The sequence below is a fragment of the Rhineura floridana genome, chromosome 4 (assembly GCF_030035675.1).
Source record: "Rhineura floridana isolate rRhiFlo1 chromosome 4, rRhiFlo1.hap2, whole genome shotgun sequence".
NCBI classification, from domain to species: domain Eukaryota; kingdom Metazoa; phylum Chordata; class Lepidosauria; order Squamata; family Rhineuridae; genus Rhineura; species Rhineura floridana.
In genome coordinates, this window is record NC_084483.1 from 210,363,177 (window position 1) to 210,381,538 (window position 18,362).

Below are 18,362 nucleotides of genomic sequence, written 5' to 3' on the forward strand. Positions count from 1 at the left end.
TGCCCTGTAAACTTTTATTTGAAAGGCAGGGTATAAAGGTTATAAACAATCTGGTATCTATACAATCAGAATTATCAAGAAAGAATATAAAAATCTACAATGCTAGAAGTGGCAGTGGCACATGTGTAACCTTGACCAGCAAAGTTCCTGCCTTCAAACTGTTTTCAGCTCTTGAGGGGTGGAGAGAGCTATGGTCTGCTTCCAGTCTGACAGATCATAGTATTATGGACTATTGTTAAACATAACATCGGCTTGGATCCAAAGGCTGTTTCTGTGAGTAGAAGACACTTCCTCTTGTGTAAGGGGCATCTCCCCAATTTCCAGCTGCAGCCCCTGAGTCGTATTCCACACCTTTCCAGAGGATCTCGCACATCACCAGATCCTTTGGAGCAGCTTTTTTAGGGACATAGGGCAGCAGTGAGGAAGGGAAGGTCATAGAATCACATGGGGAAGCCAGAGTCAAATTCTGCACAAGGCTGCTTGGATCCAGCCCATATCACGTTAGACAACAATATATCTGTGAGAATATTGCCATCTCAATCCTTTTTTTCCTCATCAGAATCTGTTTTTGAAAGGTCAAAGGGCTCTTGGTTGTGTACTTCTGGTTCCTCCCCTTGCATGAACTTAGGAGTACTAAAAAGTTTGTGCAAATTGAAACAACCTTTTTTGCACTTCTGTTTGTTTGTTGATTTCGTGCATATATTTTGAAACATAGGAGTCAGTTCATTTCACGTGCTGTAGAAGACCAAGGAATCTAAGGCAGACAAGGAATCTGAGGGTGTATAGGGTTGTAATTGCCCAAATACTGTAGATTGCCTGAAAAAAGAAGTGCGTGTGAGGGATGCTCTCCTTCACAAAGGGGAGGGGGACCTCAGTTTCGTTGGGCCTGAGCACCATGCTGCGGGGAATTGCAGGTGGAGAGAGTGCTGCTGTACTCATGTCCTGCCTGTGGTTTTCCTTTTGGGGCCATCTGGTGGGCCACTGGACAAGGTAGGTCTCTGGTCTGATCCAGCAGGGCTCTTAAGTTCTTAAGTGTCAAAGCCACCATCCTGAATTCTGTCCAGGAAGCTGGTGAGAGACTGCCTTAGGAACAACATGCAGCACTGGTCCAGTAAGCTCCCTCCATTAAGCCAGTCCTGTGAGGAGGTTTGTTGCTGCATCCTGCACTAGATCAAGCTACCAAACAGCCCATAGGCAGCCCCTTTACCCTACAGTGGCGTGAGAGACTGATGAGCTGGCTCCTGCCTTCCTACTCAAGACGAATTTCAATCTGCTGCTAAGAGTCTAAAAGTTTCTCTGAGAGAAACCAGTGGCACTTATCTCACAAAGCAGCTTGTGCCAGCCACACCTGGCTAGGAACCTTCCTCAGATGCAGGCCTTGCAGCCTTCGTTCAGATAACTGGCATCGTATTCCCGTGCACTGTTTTTATACATAGGTTAGCTCTTAAGGGACTTTACGTTTTAATTATAAAGCAGGTAATATAATGTCAGGAAGATAATCACCAATTTAAGACAGTTGATTGGAATATTTTTTATGAACTGTTAATGCCATCTTAAATCCTAAAAATAATGCATCTCGTAATACAGTGTGTTATTGAAAGGTGGGACTGAATAGTGTTTAGAAGCAAAATGATGCTGTGATGTCTTCCTGACCACCCGGTCATCACATTCCCTTTGGGAAATCATTGCAAAATAGGCCGTTACCTACAGCTGATGAGCTCCAAAAAGAGCGAAACCTGTTAAAAGAGGTCCTGTAGTATTGGCCAAAAGAACAGTTCCTTGTGTGGCACGTCTGTGAGCGTTCTCTCTCTCTCCCTCTCTCTCCCTCTCTCTCTCTTTCCCTCTCTTTCCCTCTCTCTCTCTGTCTCTCTCTGTCTCTCTCTCTGTTTAGTTCTTCTCCAATAAGCTATAAAGCCAAACTGAGATCAACAATAAGGCTACCCAATGGTGACGTTTTTAAAATTTATATTGTTTTGGCCAATCCTGTCTCTAGAGGCAGAAATACTCCAGTGACTGTTTAGGATAATAATAATAATAATAATAATAATAATAATAATAATAATAATAATAATAATAATAATAATAATAATGTTTAGGATCCATTTCTATCCCCCCTGTTCTACTTCTTCTGCCTTACATTTCTGTTTTAACATGCCTCTTAATTTTTTCCCAATCTGATCTTTTATATCAGAATAGTAATAAGGAAAGAATTTGTACTAGCTTCTTAAATTCAGCATCCTAAAAACTCTCTTGGCACATGTGAGAAGGTGTTTAGGCAGCTGCTACTAGTCCTGGTCTTCTGTGATGGGCAACTTCTCCCTCTCTCATAATACTAGAACTCGTGGACATTCAAAGAAGCTGAATGTTGGAAGATTCAGGACAGACAAAAGGAAGTACTTCTTTACTCAGCGCATAGTTAAACTATGGAATTTGCTCCCACAAGATGCAGTAATGGCCAGCAGCTTGGATGGCTTTAAAAGAAGATTAGACAAATTCATGGAGGACAGGGCTATCAATGGCTACTAGCTGTGATGGCTGTGCTCTGCCACCCTAGTCAGAGGCAGCATGCTTCTGAAAACCAGTTGCCGGAAGCCTCAGGAGGGGAGAGTGTTCTTGCACTCGGGTCCTGCTTGCGGGCTTCCCCCAGGCACCTGGTTGGCCACTGTGAGAACAGGATGCTGGACTAGATGGGGCCACTGGCCTGATCCAGCAGGCTCTTCTTATGTTCTTATGTTCTTATGACAGAAAAGACATGGTTGGTTCTTAGCCATAACTAAGGAGTGTTGTACAACTCGACTAATCCTTGTAATTGTCATCTTTTAGAGAACTGATTTAGTAGTAAAATCAGTGAGGGAGGAGCTGCCGTAAGTTCACAGCTAAACATTGTTTTGTTTTGCAAGAATGCTCCTTCCACGAAAACAGCACCACTGAGCTCATGTGACGAGAGTAGTCCCGAAGGAAAGAAGAGGTTGGGCCCCTCTAGTGCGGTATAGGAGGAACCGCACCTTTGAACCCCCCTGCGCCTGCAGTGTTGATGCTGCAAATAAATACAGAAATGCTGTTGACAAATAAGTTGCAATAAGCTGTCCTTCTAGTAGCTTTTCTCGTGACTGATGTGAAGGGCTAACATAACATAAGCAAGAGAAGCATCAGCATCACTCAGCCGCTCTGCTGACAAGGCTTGGGAGCTGCTTCCAAGCTGATGCTGTTTGCAAAACGGAGGTGGCAGAAGGTTTTAGGGTCACTTTCGTTGCTTAAAGCAAAAGTGACCCTTGCAACCATTATTTCTTTCATGTCAGCCTCTTTTGCAAAATAACGTTTCCCTCTTCTTCCCTCCACCCCATCCCACGCTTATACCTGGGTCTGTATCTTTTTTTTTAACAAGTATGTTAAACGACCAGTGTAATTGTCATAGTTCACTTTGCCTAGTGGCTTCTACTGGCTGTTTCCTGTGTGGTTTGCTAGAACTGATTAATATAGAAACTTCATGAACATCATCCCCAGTAAGTTGACTTCATTAGAGAAGGCCATGCAGCTGAAACGCTATCCTTGTCTCTTTAGGATGATTGAGGAGAGTGGAAAGAGGAGAAGGACGACCATGGCAGAGAAAAGGCAGCTGTTTATGGAAATGAGTAAGTAGGACACTTGTTTAGCTTACAGCTTCACAAAAGAATGTTCTGCAGCCTTTTAAAAGAATGTTAACTGGATCTGCTCCTCCTGAGGAACAGTTTGGGACTGTCAAATTTAAAACATCAGGGGTGTTTTGTGAAGCTTATATCTTAGCTTTCAGTCTTCAAATAACATCTGGTATTGGCCTCCTCTTGCTAAGGTGCAGTTCACACATCTATCCCGCCAGATCCTAAAGAAGCATCACTCAAATTCTAGGCATGAGGGGCTGCCCTGGCTGTCAGCCCCCTGTCCCAGGGACTGGCTGCTCATGTCCACTCCTCAGGGCCCAGCCCTGACCATTGTTTTCCTTAAGATATTTGGAGCAGAGGAGGCTGCTGGCTTTGCATGGGCAATGATGAAAATGGTGAGGAGCAATGGGAGGGAGGAGGCAAATATATTGTGGGGCTGAGTGACAAATGGGGGACTTAAAGGCTAGGATTCCAAGCTAGGCTGAGCAGGATTTGATCAGTTGACTGGTCAAATATTGATTATTTTTAAAGCAGTTGTTGTATTAGCAGAACAAAAAGATGCTTTAATAAACATATTTATACTAATTACAAAACAAATCAGTTAAGTGTTAACTGAAACAATTTTTTAAAAGTGTAATGAATTCTTATAATGTTTAACAGGTGAGAACTCCAGAATTCATAGTTGGGCACTAGCATTAATGGGGCCAGCCAGAATGTTGCAAATAGCTAACAACTGAATGGAGAAACATTTAGACTGCAAGAAGGTTTGGAGGCTTATATATGAAATGGTTGCGTACATGCTTTATTGAGAAAGACAGTGACGGCTCGCGTGTTGGGTTTGGACCTAACAAACGCAAGCCTGGGATTCTCATATGCAAGCTGACGCTCAGTTCTAGGGATCTTTTGATGTTGAGACCTGAACACACTCTCTAGAGTTTGGCACCCCAAGCATTAACACAGACACAAAGATAAAGCACAAGTAAATTTATTATATCCAGAGGAAAGTCGCTCAATGCCTTGAAAGGGAATTAGCACATTTAAACAAAATCAGTAAACTGTACACTGATACTAGGCTGAGTTTAGAACGCCTTAAAACCAATACCAGAGTTATTCTTAAAAAGCTTTCCTGGATACACATAGGAACACTAGAGTGTGGTCAGGGAAAGAGATGGGAGGGGGGAGGATGTGGGGTGAAGGGGTGAAGGTAGTGCCAGAAGCAGAAGAGAAATAAGGGAGCCTTGGACAGTGATCTTGTGGGGCTTTGGGAAAAGGTTTTAAGGTAAGAAGTAGCAGAAAGAAATTGGAAGAGTTTGGGGGGATTGCCAAGGGGAATAAAGAGAGCCGGTCTCCCAATGAAAAAGGCCTGACGAGGCTTGAAAATGGAAGGAAGGGGGTGGGAAGAGAGGGTGAGTTTGTACCTTTCCTTATGCTGTGAGGCTTGGGTGAGAGTCCCTCTTCAGCAACAAAAGAGGTAGAACAGAGAGAAGTCCACAGGGAAGTTCCTGGGCAGAGAGGAGAGGTCCCTTGAGTATCCAAAGATTTCTCGCTAGCAAGCCCACTTATGCTTGAGTTGGGCTCAAAAATTAACATAAAACAAAGACTGTAAATCCTGTCTTCTTGACAGTGAATGGATGTTAAAAGTTTTAAGATGGTGTCAACTATGAAGAGTTTGTCTAAAATGTTTGCAAAATAGCTTCTAGAAAAATCTTATTCTGCTATCCAGGTGAGATGGAAAGAGATTAACATGTCTTTTCTGCTCTGATGACAAGAGCCTTCAGGTATAGAAAACTATTTGATTAGTAATTGTGAGGAGCGGGGGAAGGAAAGAGTGATATTTAGGTGATCATGTCTTAGCTAAACACTTCTAGAAGGAATCTAATGTTTTTGCTTACCTTTAAATTTGCATATGATAAGGGAGGGATAGCAGAGATTTACAGTAAAAGAAGACAATGACTTTATCAAATGCCCTTGCAGCCCTGCTTGCTCACAGCATGCATGCCTGGCTTCATGTAATGGGGTGTGTCCTGAGGCCTGTCCAGGCCTAAATCAAAACTTCCTTCTAAGGTGCCAGCTACCATAGCACAAGCTGGATGCTTTTAGAGATACTTCATAACAGTCACTTCACAATGCTTCATAGGCAGCAATTTATAAACGAAATAAATAATGGCAGTGATGCAGTCCTGACAGATTTGTCAGTTCTCTAAAAAGTAGAAATGGATTATGGGCACCAGGACGTCATCCAAGGCTTCTTCCTATCATGAAACAGGAATACCTTGTTAAGACAACTGTCTTGCTTCTAATTTGCAGGGGCTCAGAATTTTGATGTCATCAGACTGTCAACGTATCGGACTGCCTGCAAACTGAGATTTGTACAAAAAAGATGTAATCGTAAGTAAAAGGTTTAATTCTTTGTGGGAACAACTTTGATAAGTGCACATGCCAATATTTATTTTCCCCATAAATTCCCCTGTATTACGTTGGCTCAGATCACAATAAGAACCAATGAAGCCAAATCTTCAACTGTTTGGGAAAACACAGATATCATTATAAAGTGATAATGCAAAATTAGAAGAACCTTTCTTTTATTTGATGTGGAAGTGCTGCTGGGCCTCCACACCTTTTATACTGTGGGCTTGTCACCTGCATGTGTGTGCCTGCTGGATCCATACAAAGCATCTGTCATGAACCCCCTTGTTCAGATCTTGTAAGTTCAGGTCTGTGACTTCCTTTATGGAATCAACCCATCTCTTGTTTGGCCTTCCTCTTTTTCTACTCCCTTCTGTTTTTCCCAGCATTATTGTCTTATCCAGTGAATCGTGTCTTCTCATGATGTGTCCAAAGTATGAGAACCTCAGTTTCATCATTTTAGCTTCTAGTGACAGTTCTGGCTTAATTTGTTCTAACACCCAATTATTTGTCTTTTTCGCGGCCCGTGATATGCGCAAAGCTCTGTTGTTGGTGCACTCTGCAGCAGGGTGACATGTTGGCGATACCCTGTCCCAGTGAGCAGTCTCACCGCCGCATTTTGCAGCAGCTGAAGCTTCTGGACCAACCTCAAGGGCAGCGCCACATAGAGTGCATTACAGTAATCCAGCCTGGAGGTTACCAGTGCGTGGACAACAGTGGTCAGGCTATCCCGATCCAGAAATGGCCACAGCTGTCTTACCAGCCGAAGCTGGTAAAAGGCACTCCTAGCCATGGAGGTCACCTGGGCCTCTAGAGACAAAGGTGGATCCAGGAGCACCCCCAGACTACGGACCTGCTCTTTCAGAGGGAGTATGACCCCATCCAAAGCAGCCAATTGACGAATCCAACTGACTAATTATCCGAACTTGGGAACCAGCAACCCACAGTGCCTCCGTTTTGCTAGGATTCAGACTTTGTTCTTCTTTTGCTTTACTCTGATTTTCGATACGACCAGTTCATGATCTGTACCGCAGTCTGCTCCTGGTCTTGTTTTCGCAGAGAGTATGAAACTTCTCCACCTTCTGCTACCAATTATATAATCAATTTGATTCCTATATTGACCATTTGGTGATGTCCACGTGTACAGTTGTCTTTTTGGTTGCTCAAAAAATGTGTTTGCAAGAAACACACTATTGGCTTCACAGAATTCAATAAGTCTTTCTCCTGCTTCATGTCTGTCTTCTAAGCCCCATTTCTCCACAATTCCTAGTTCTTCTCTGTTCCTTACTTTTGCATTGCAGTCCCCCATGATTATCAGCACATCTTGTTTTGGTGTGTGATCAATTTCTTCCTGTACTTCTGTGTAAAATCTCTCCAATTCCTCTTCTTCTGCGTTTGATGTTGGAGCGTAGACTTGGATGATGGTTATGTTCATAAGTGTCCCATTAAATCTCATTGATATCACTCTCTCAGACCTTGCATTGTAGCTCCTAATTGTTTTTACTTCATCACTTCTCACTATTAAAGCAACCCTGTTGCTACTTAATTTTCATTTCCTGCAAAAAATATTTTGTAGTTGCCTGACTGAAAATGTCCCATTCCTGTCCATTTTAATTCACTCACGCCACTCACTTAACTTAAAGTTTTAATACATAGGCTCAAATGGCGTTGCCCCTTCTGGCCCAGGGTATACTCTGGGGCTTTGAAAGACATGCTTGAAGGTCTCTGCCGTGCACTGGAAGGCTTTGAGAAGTTGCCCACTGCAGAGAATGAAATTTCTTAAATTATTATTATTATTAAATTTTATTTATACCCCGCCTTTCGGCCAAAGGCCCTCAAGGCAGCTTACAAGAAAAATAAACACAGGTATCAGAATACAATAATATACAATATAAACAATACAATATACAAAAATTAAATTAAATAGAAACAACATTATCATTACCTGCACCGCCAGAAAGAGGAGGTGGTGTTAGCGGGGGCAGCAGAAGGGTGACAGGCATTTATTACAGCGAAGCTGTTTGCTGGTTCAATATTGTCTTCCTCCCCATGTCCTCGGGGGGGGGGGCTCCCTCGGCTGCTGCTGCTGCCGCTGCTGATGGCAGTTTATGTCGGAGGGCAGCTGCGGGAGCTCAGGCTCGGGGATCTGGGCCCTGCCTGGAGCAGGAGGGGGGGAAGGACGTGGAGGAGGCGGCTGTTGTCAAGCAGGAGGCCCCATGCCGGGAGGCCCCGTGCAGGGCTGTTGTTGGGCAGGAGGCCCCATGCCGAGAGGCCCCGTGCAGGAGGCCCCGTGCAGGGCTGTTGTTGAAGAATGCATCGTTCCTGTCATGGCTCTTCAGAGGATGATTTACCACCTCCTCTGCCATCCTGCTCGTGGGTGGTAACTGTTTGTTTATTTATTCTGACAATTTATATACAACTTAAGATATTATAGTTTCTAAAAGGTGTACAAAACAAAACCGCAATACAGTGAAAAAACAGTTAGAATTATAAAATCAAGTTCGGTTAAAATGCCTACTGGAATTTTTTTTAAAAGTCTTCAGTAGGTGCTGGGAGTTCAACAGGGAATGGGCCCTGTGTCACCCCGACTGGAAGGGAGTTCCATAAAATAGGGCCCATAATACGGAACACACACAGCTCCTGGTGGATATGAGCTGTGTGTCTCAGCCATGGGGGACCACTGACTCCCCTGGAGACCTCGATGATTGGGCAGGGTGTAAGGGGCCAGATGGTCCCTGGAACTAAAAACCCCCACATAAAAATAAACTAGTCATCAAATGCTGCAGTGCCTGAGCCAAGGAACCAGAGGCCAAGTAAGGCTTCCCTTGTCCCCACCCCTGCCCCCTCGCAAAGTGGGTTCTTTCTTTTGCAGGAGAACAAAAGGATCACTTTAGCCTACACTTCTAGTAAGACAGTTTAAGAGTGGGAAGGCAAATGGGCAATGTAAAGATCTCTGTTCTAATCTCCAGAGAGCCCTTTGTTCTTGTGCTGCTCAAAATAGCCAACTCAGCAAGGCAGATCCTTCAATGCCGTGTGAAGCTTCTATGCAAAGCTAAGCGGGTGCCGTTCATGGGTTCCAGGTTATTTGCTGAAGGAGAAAAAAGTCCAGCGTGATTAGCTGTCCTTGTAGTGGAGGTGCATTACCAGGAAGAGCAGCTCTGAGTTTTCACACATTCAGAGAGGCCTATGTGGGTCTGCTTGGATAGCCTCCGTTCCGTTGTTCTGACTGCAGGTGGCCTGTGCTAGCCGCGTTGCCGTCATTTTCTTTTTTAAAAAATCAGGTCCTTATCTCAGCTGCTGGCTCTGGACAAGTGCAGGAGAGGGAGCTCGGGCCTCATCTCGCTGCACTAAATGGGGCGTGCCCTTTGCCCACCTCCGCTGTGTGGCACCTAAAGCCTGCTGAGATTCTGTCCAGCAAGGAGGTTTTGCTCCATTGGCTCGGGTGTGTTGCTTGTTTATTTATTTATTTTTGTTCCTTTTACAGCGTTTTTACCCTTGCTTTCCATTCTTAAAGCAATGCCTTGGATGGCTTACAACATAGGATGTAACAGCTAACAATGAAAAAATGAAGTAAACCATGTTCTGCACATGATCCAAAGCACTTTTTGTATGTACAAGGGTTGAGATCTGCTCAGATGAAGCATGAAGGTGTGGTAATCCTTGGGAACTAGAGAAAAAGTGTGTGTGAATATTGAAGCCATGCCTGCAGCACATAGAAAGCTTGCATGCCTAGGTGAAGGGTCATGTGCAGACAGAAGGAAAATGTTGTCGCAGTGCATGAAGTCGAGGGTAGTGTGCAAGAGAGAAGTGTGTGTCTGTGTTAACAGGCATGTAGTTGTGGCAGAAGAGAAGGAAGTGTGACTTAAACCACATTCACCCCATACGTTTATCCCACCACAACTCCACTTTCAACAGTCACGGCTTATCCCAAAAGAATCCTAGGAACTGTACATGATTAAGGATGCAGAGAGTTGTTAGGAGATCCCCCCTATTCCCCTCACAGAGCTACAGTTCACAGAGTTCTTCAGGAAGAGATATAGACTGTTGAACCACTCTGACAATGGTAGTTCTCGGAGGGGAATGGGGTCTCCTAATAACTCTCAGTACCCTCCACAAGCTACACTTCCCAGGATTCTCTGGGAGCAGCCATGGCTGTTTAAAACAGAATAATCATGGAATAAATGTATGGTGTGACTGTGGCCTTAGAGAGAGAGAAAAGTGATGTTGAGAGGAGGAAACAGCTTGGTAGAAGGAATCTGTGTGTGTGGATAATTGGACTCTATGACCCTGAGTACATTCTTGTTAGTTTAAAAATCTCGGGGGAAGAGACTGTTGCGTGGGATCACTTGGCACAGAGAAGAGTGAAAAGGGTGCTTCCAGACTGCTGACATTTTGTGGGTGGGATTCAGTGGCATACTGGCAAACTCCAGTTACGCAATTAAAGTGGGTTTAGAACTCCTGAGCAACGAACTCTCCCCCCCCCAATAGGACTTTTGTAAGAAGGAAAGTGATGGGGAAATGGACTCGGAAGTGTGGGGTAACAATTGCTGGGCACGCTGTCCCTGCAGGCCAATCAGAAGGAATGCTCAATGAAACAGCCCGGGGTTGTCCAACCTCCCTGCCAACTTTGTGCAAACAAATCAGGCTAAATGCTCCATGAACTGGGAGCGTCTGGGAGCGACATAAGCGTTTATGCCACATTTCCCTGTTGTTGTTGTTGTCATGAGAGAATGCAGGGGCCAGAGCACGTCCATGTGGCCTAGCCATATCTTATTTATTATTATGTATTTATTTATTAGATATATAAATAATTTATTTATTATAAATTATTATAAATTATAAATAAAATTATTTATTAGATATATAAGTAAATATGTTTATCTCCCAGTAGGAGCCCGGAGCACAAATGAAAGTACTAAAAACACTTTAAAATATCATAAAAACAGACTTTAAAATATATTACAACAAAACACCTTAAAAACATATTAAAACAAAACATCTTTTTAAAAAGGCATTAAAACAATTCCAACACAGATGCAAACTGGGATAAGGTCTCTATTTAAAAGGCTTAAAATATTTGGGGTAAAAAGATGAAGGATGGATCCCTGATCCATTGGTGGTGAAAACCATTGCACTCTTCCATGTGGATCTTTAGTGCCTAGTAGGAAAAGCCCTCCACCACACTTCAAAGAAGTGACTTCTTTTGTACCATCCATCCCATCTTGTGTGGTTGTGGTTGGCCCATCCTCTGCCTTCCTCCTTGTTTTCTCCCCTCCTGCTCCCACCTACACAAGAGGGAAGTTGCGTGCTTGCAAACAGCGTTCACTTGGAGCTGCAGAGTTGTTGTTTTTTCTTCTGCCTGTTATAGAAAAGTGAAGGTCTGACTGTTCTCAAGGGGCTTCACTTTGTCTTTTGCCACCAGGGGCTTCTGTATCTGTGGAAACAGCACTATGGCAATGTCTGCTAATGGAAAAGCAAGCAATTGTGGCTTCGCTTTAGTCTGTCAAGCAGGGAAAAATTGTTTGGTGGGGTGGGAAAGCAGGCAGCAGCATCCTGTTATTGAACACAGGCAAGATGCTCTGTTGTTGTTATGTGCCTTCAAGTCGATTTCGACTTATGGCGACCCTATGAATCAGCGACCTCCAGTAGCATCTGTTGTAAACCACCCTGTCCAGATCTTGTAAGTTCAGGTCTGTGGCTTCCTTTACGGAATCAATCCATTTACTCCCTGCTGTTTTTCCCAGCATTATTGTCTTTTCTAGTGAATCATGTCTTCTCATGATGTGTCCAAAGCATGATAACATCAGGTTCATCCTTATAGCTTCTGGTTTAATTTGTTCTAACACCCAATTATTTGTCTTTTTCGCAGTCCATGGTATGTGCAAAGCTCTCCTCCAACACCACATTTCAAATGAGTTGATTTTTCTCTTATTCGCTTTTTTCACTGTCCATCTTCCACTTCCATACATAGAGATCGGAAATACCATGGTCTGAATGATCCTGACTTTAGTGTTCAGTGATACATCTTTGCATTTGAGGACCTTTTCTAGTTCTCTCCTAGGTGCCCTCCCCAGTCCTAGTCTTCTTCTGATTTCTTGACTATTGCCTCCATTTTGATTAATTACTGTGCCAAGGTATTGATAATCTTTGACAAGTTCAGTGCCCTCGTTGTTGACTTTGAAGTTGTTGTTGATGTTATGTGCCTCCAAGTCGACTACGACTTATGGCGACCCTATGAATCAGTGACCTCCAAGAGCATCTGTTATGAACCACTTTAAAGTTACATGTATATAAAGCCAGGTTGTCTGGCCTTGTTCAGAGCAACCAAGAGAGAGGGAGAGGTCACTTATTTTAATTTTATTTCTATTCTGCTTCTCGACCAAAATGTGTCCTGCAAAGTGACTGTAGCAGCAATAATAGTAAAGCCATTTTATTTCTTAATCACTTTATGCACATCTCTCAAGGTGATGTACGAAATGTAATAAAAAACAACTAAATAACAGTTTAAAACGTGACCAAAGGCAGCAGCAGTTAAAACAGCAACATACCAAGCGCTGACACTTCCCCCGTGGCACAGACCTCTTTGTCCAGTTGGGAAGGCTTGTTGGAACAAAACAGCAATGGTTTCCTGCAGTGCATCATCAAGTCAGTCAGAGCGCACATGGCGTGTGTGTGCACTCATGCATGCACATCTTGCCTCAGTGCTGGGGCCAAGGAGGCTGTTAATGGGAGGTTGGCTGGGTGCAGGAGAAAAGGGGAGTACAGGTCCCCCTCCCCGCCCTTTCCTTGCCCAGTAGGCCATGTGGTGTCATGCAGGTCCTGAAGCACTTCATTGGCATACTGACATGTCTGCACCCAACCCTGGACTGTCAGCTGCAAATATTGACCATGCAAACTGAGCTTGGCTCTGGCAGTGCCAAGTTAAGGCTGTGAAGAGAAGGGCCCAAAGAAAAATGTAGCGTTGGCCTATATTCTGACAGCTCTTGTAGGACCCATAGAGAAGGTGGGTAGAGAGTAGCTTGACTGTGCTGGCCGAAGAGTTAGCTGAATGCCCATCAGCTTTGTCTATAGAAGGAAATGTCTGGAAATGTTACTGCATTTTGTCATTGCACCCAAAGTTGCATCATTTCGTAGTAAAACTTGTCTCTCTCTTTTCCTCCCAGTTCACCTTGTGGATATCTGGAATATGATTGAAGCCTTCCGAGATAATGGCCTTAACACATTGGATCACAACACAGAGATCAATGTCTCTCGACTAGAAACCATCATTTCATCCATCTATTACCAGCTGAATAAGCGCCTTCCTTCTACTCACCAGATCAGTGTGGAGCAATCCATCAGCCTTCTTCTCAACTTCATGATAGCAGCATATGACAGGCAAGTGGCTCCTCTCTTGAAGATGTCTGTGTTCCTTCTAGTCGATGACTGTGTGGGCTGAGACAGAGCCCGAGGTCTTTGGGAGCCAGGTGAGAGCACGTGGCTTTGACAGAGAATCACACCCATGTTTCAACCTCAAGCTCTTGTTTAAGCAAGACGGTCATCTCCAGGAGGTGTGTTGGTGACCCTTCGGACTGCAGATAAAGAGAGATGTGTGAGCTCATCAGCTGTGCTTGGGTCCTGTGGTAGCAATTAAAAACAAGGAGTAAGAATGTGAAATACTTATGCAGCCGTTGTGCTTATTTAGTGCCAGTGGTGTAGCCAGTACTATGCAGACCCCAGGGATGAAGTGGCCCTGCAAAAGAAGGCATCAAGTGTCAGGAGAGAGTCCACAGGTTCCAGCAGTGTTGCTGAAGAAAGGATTGTTAGCAGTGTGGGTGACATTGTGGAAGGCAAAGTGAGGGTGAATCTGATAGATGAAGCTGTGGCCAAAAAAGGCCACAAAGAGACCCAAAGTGAAGAAATTGCACCTCTGCGTTCTGTTGCTCAAGCGGATGCTGCACTTCAGGGAATCTGACTGGTTGGAGGAGTGTGAAGGGTGATGGAGATAGAGGGTGATGGGTTTTTTCATGTGAAAGAGTGGATTCGAATTGGGGCGCTGTACATTCAAAAGGGCACATACAAACTCACTTAGGCTAAATAGAGCCTTCCTCCCAACAGCTGTCCAAACGGAGGTGCTCTGAAAGATGCCCTTTTCCAGGCTGCCGTGATTGTGGAAATTGCTGCATCTGTCCTCGCATGAGGCCAGTTCAAGTTAACGTTTCGCTGTGCAGTTGTATACCCAAGTTTCACACTCTGCAGTGCTACAGGGGAACGAAGGCGCCACTTGACTATGTGAACCACCTCTGCCCCTTTGGCAACGTGCATTGCTTCCCTAGTCCCTGTGGCCTCTCTCATTTGCCCTGAATGTTCTGCACCAATTTCACTTGGGAAGCTGGAGGAATAACCCTCTGTGTCCCCAGAGAGCCTCGTCGGTTTCATGCTATTGTGGAGCAGTGTAAGCCGGACAGCTTGGACGCTAATCTCCACCAAGAGCAGGAGATCCAAGAACTCTTCAGACTATTATGTAGTTTATGTATTTAACGAAGTTTATATACCACTTGATTGTAAAAAAACCTCTTAAATGGTTTACAAATAACATTAAAATTATCGAGAAAACCGTTAAAAACAAGTAATTAAAAACGTTTTTAGAACAGTTGAAACAGCAGCAGACTAAAAAGATAAAAGCACATCAACATCTGTGTTGCCTAAACAACAAGGTTTGCCTGCCTGATGTCATCAGGCAGGGAGTTCCAGAGTGTAGGTGCCACCACACTAAAAGAACAATTTCTTCCAAGTGCAGAACAAGTATTATGTGACATCAGAAGCTGAATGTTGGAAGATTCAGGACAGACAAAAGGAAGTACTTCTTTACTCAGCGCATAGTTAAACTATGGAATTTGCTCCCACAAGATGCAGTAATGGCCACCAGCTTGGACGGCTTTAAAAGAAGATTAGACAAATTCATGGAGGACAGGGCTATCAATGGCTACTAGCCATGATGGCTGTGCTCTGCCACCCTAGTCAGAGGCAGCATGCTTCTGAAAACCAGTTGCCAGAAGCCTCAGGAGGGGAGAGTGTTCTTGCACTCGGGTCCTGCTTGCGGGCTTCCCCCAGGCACCTGGTTGGCCACTGTGAGAACAGGATGCTGGACTAGATGGGCCACTGGCCTGATCCAGCAGGCTCTTCTTATGTTCTTATGTTCTATGACAGTGCCTGCTCCACAGATGGAAGTGCTCGAGTGGGCCCATATGGGATAAAGTGGTCCCACAAGTAAACTGGTCCCAAGCTGTGAAGGGCTTTATACAACAAGAGTAACACCTTGAACTGGGCCTGGTAACAATTTGGCAACCTGTGCAGATCTCTTAGCAGAGCTGTTACGTGCTGCACTAACTGCAGTTTCTGGGTCAACTACAAGGGAATCCCCACATAGAGTACATTGCAGTACTCCAGTCTTGAATTCATGCAACACCTGAACTACTGTGGTCAAGCTCTCCCCGTCCAGAAACAGTCACAGTTGTCTTACCAGGTGCAGGTGATAAAAGGCACTTCTAGCCACTGAGAATTCTTGGGCCTTCAGTACAGAGCTGGGTCCGGAAGTACCCCCACAGTGCGTAGCTGCTTCATCAGGGAGAGTGCAACCTTGTCCAGGGCAGGCAGTTGGCACAGGAGCCGCTCACCCACAGTGCCTCCATCTCAGCAGGAAATCAACTTCACTTGGTTGGCTGGCAGCTGTTGGCAGTCCTTCTGCTGTGTGTGCTTGGATCCCTTGGCAGGGAAGCGTATTCTGGTGTTTTGGCTTGTTACCCCAGTCTGTCTTTCTCTCTGCCGGAGGCTCTCTCCCTCCTCCTCTGCCTCCTACTGATCTGCTGCTGGGAGGCAGGAGACTTGGTAGAGTAGAGAAGAGCAAGTTGTGATGAAAGTGCAATACTGCATTACGGGATACAGTTACGTACTCTGTCAGTATTTATGGACTGACACCCCTCGCTGGCCCGTCACCTTGTCGTGATGAGTGGGCTTGCGTGTTCCAGTGAACCCTGTGAGCGATGCTGTCGGGAGTCATGTACTCCCAGCAGGGTCACCCATGGCGGTAAGGTCGAGGGAGAGGAACCAGACAAGGAACGATCCAAGAAAGTCCTCGACGGCAGAACAGGCGGAGGATAACAATGTGTACGTTACAACGGCTGTGAAGGCGGATGAAGGCTGCAGCAGATAAAAGACTTCCAGTCGTCGTGGTATCCATGCCATTGGATCAAAGCCTTTTTCTGTCAACATTGAGTGTTGATCGTCATGCGCCGATCTCCCCACGTAAAACAAATTCACGCACAACCTTATTTTGGAAGACAATCTTACTCGGCCATGCGTGTTCGCCAGTCGTATGGACTGACAGCTGCTTTGGGAATGCTTTCCTTTTGTAACCTTCCAGTGTGTATGAGAGAGTTCAGTGAGTGCTGCGGAGGCTTCTCATGCTCAGGCGGCAAGGCTGCGTTCTTCTCTTCATGTGATTGCATGTAAGGCCACAGAGGACCTTTATATGCCTTTGTTCTGCTATGATTGCTTAAGAAGCACTTTCCTTGCCTTTATAGTGATAGAAGCACGTTTGACAATGCGGAGGCAACATCTCAACACCTCCAGCATCCTCAGGGCTGAGTGTCGTTGCCCTCTGGGGCTGGGTTCGCAGCCCACCTTGTCTCCATGCCAGGTCAACTTCACATGCTTGTTGCAAAGATTATAGAGAGAATGTTTGTGGAGCTCTTTCGGCACCTGGTGAAGAAGTACTATATTAATATTTAAACTGAAATGCATTCTCCCCTCCCCACTGGCCCACAGAACTGGCTGCAGTTGACCGACTTGAGCCTGTGCAAGTCTGGCTTAGGAACTGGGTGGTTGAGCTGCAGCAGCAGCAGTTGCTGCCGCCGTACCCGTCAGCTCCTGGCAGCAGGAATCTTAGGTCCAAGTCTGGAGGGAGGCTTGTTGGTGATGGCTGGTTGGCTTCTTTCCATCTGTTTTTGGCCTGTCCGGATTGAGCAGCTCGTTCACGTCCTGTTGCGACATAGAATTCCTGTCTGGAATCCTATATGTGATTCTTGTCCTGACATTAATAGTCTTTAGCTGCATTTCTTGGCCTGCCTGCCTGATATTTTTGGCCAAATGTCAGTTCTGCATTTCAGGACGTGGGGATGTCTTTTGCCCATGTCAGCCGCTCTGAGGGCCCAACGTCGAATGGCTTCTTTCCTTGTGCAAGCAATGTGCAGAGGGTCCTCAGGTGTGCTCCCTTTGTCAAGAGTACACATAGTGGGGAGGTAGTTCCAGCTTCTCAGTGTGCAACCATATAGCGAAATGGAAGCATCTGTGAAATCAGGGTAAGGAAACGTTGTCACATTTGAAGCAACCCTGAGCTGCAGAGTTCTTCTACAGCAGACTTCCCCATTCTGGTGCCCTCCAGGTACTTTGGACATCAGTTCTGGTAGTAGTCCAAACCTGCTGGAGGGTGCCAGGTCAGGAAGCGTTCTGTAGTGTCCTTAAGGGCTTGCCTACAGGGCACAGATGCAAGGAACTGGTGAACTCCTTCCTTCTGCTGCTGATGGGGAAGCAGCCCTGAACGTTTGAGTTGCTCATTCTCCTCTGAGCCCTTTCCCACATGGGACCCTTTTCAGAGAGCCTGCTAATGCCTGCATCCTGTTCAGAGTCCAAGCATATCAGAAGTGTCAGGGCTGCGTTGGGTTCCTAAATACGAAGAGAAACACCTTTTGGAGGTGCCTGTAGGAAAAATGGAAATGGACTGCCTTCAAGTCAATCTCAACTTATGGCGACCCTCCGAATAGGGTGTTCATGGGAAGCGGTATGCAGAGGGTGTTTCCCATGGCCTCCCTCTGAGGCTGAGAGGCAGGGACTGGCCCCAGGCCACCCAGTGAGCTTCATGGCTGTGTGGGGATTCGAACCCTCGTCTCCCAAGTGCTAGTCCAACACCTTAACCACTACACCGCACTGGCCTGTAGGAGCAGTCCTGCAAAAAAAACCCGCACTTCTCTCTTGTTCCTTAAAAGCCTTTTTTATAGATGGAGCTTCTATTTCCGGACAGAGCAATAGGTGCAGAGTAAGTCTTTCTCCATGAAATGTATGACCTCGGTTGACACCCTTAGAGGTTGGGAGAAGCGACTGCTGGCTTCCCTCTCTCCCCCTGCACCACAGAAGGTGTCTTCCCCATGGTCAGCCACATCAAAGAGGCTTGTTTGCTTCTTGGACACGTTCTAAACGTTGCTCTTCTGTTGCCCTGGAAAAAGTCATGGCTATGGATGGATAGTTTGCAGACCTCTCTTACTCCTGCCATAACTTGAAGAT

General features: G+C 45.4%; 1 protein-coding gene across 1 annotated transcript in view; it reads left to right on the forward strand.

Annotated features, from left to right (window-relative positions):
- The window catches only part of DTNB (dystrobrevin beta), a 139,330-nt gene that overhangs the window by 2,094 nt on the left and 118,874 nt on the right, over positions 1-18,362 (forward strand). Inside the window, exons 3-5 of the mRNA XM_061625917.1 lie at positions 3,562-3,632; positions 5,946-6,026; positions 13,208-13,421. Of these exons, the coding sequence (XP_061481901.1) occupies positions 3,563-3,632; positions 5,946-6,026; positions 13,208-13,421 (365 nt within the window). The 5' untranslated portion in view covers position 3,562. The remainder of the gene's footprint in view (positions 1-3,561; positions 3,633-5,945; positions 6,027-13,207; positions 13,422-18,362) is intronic.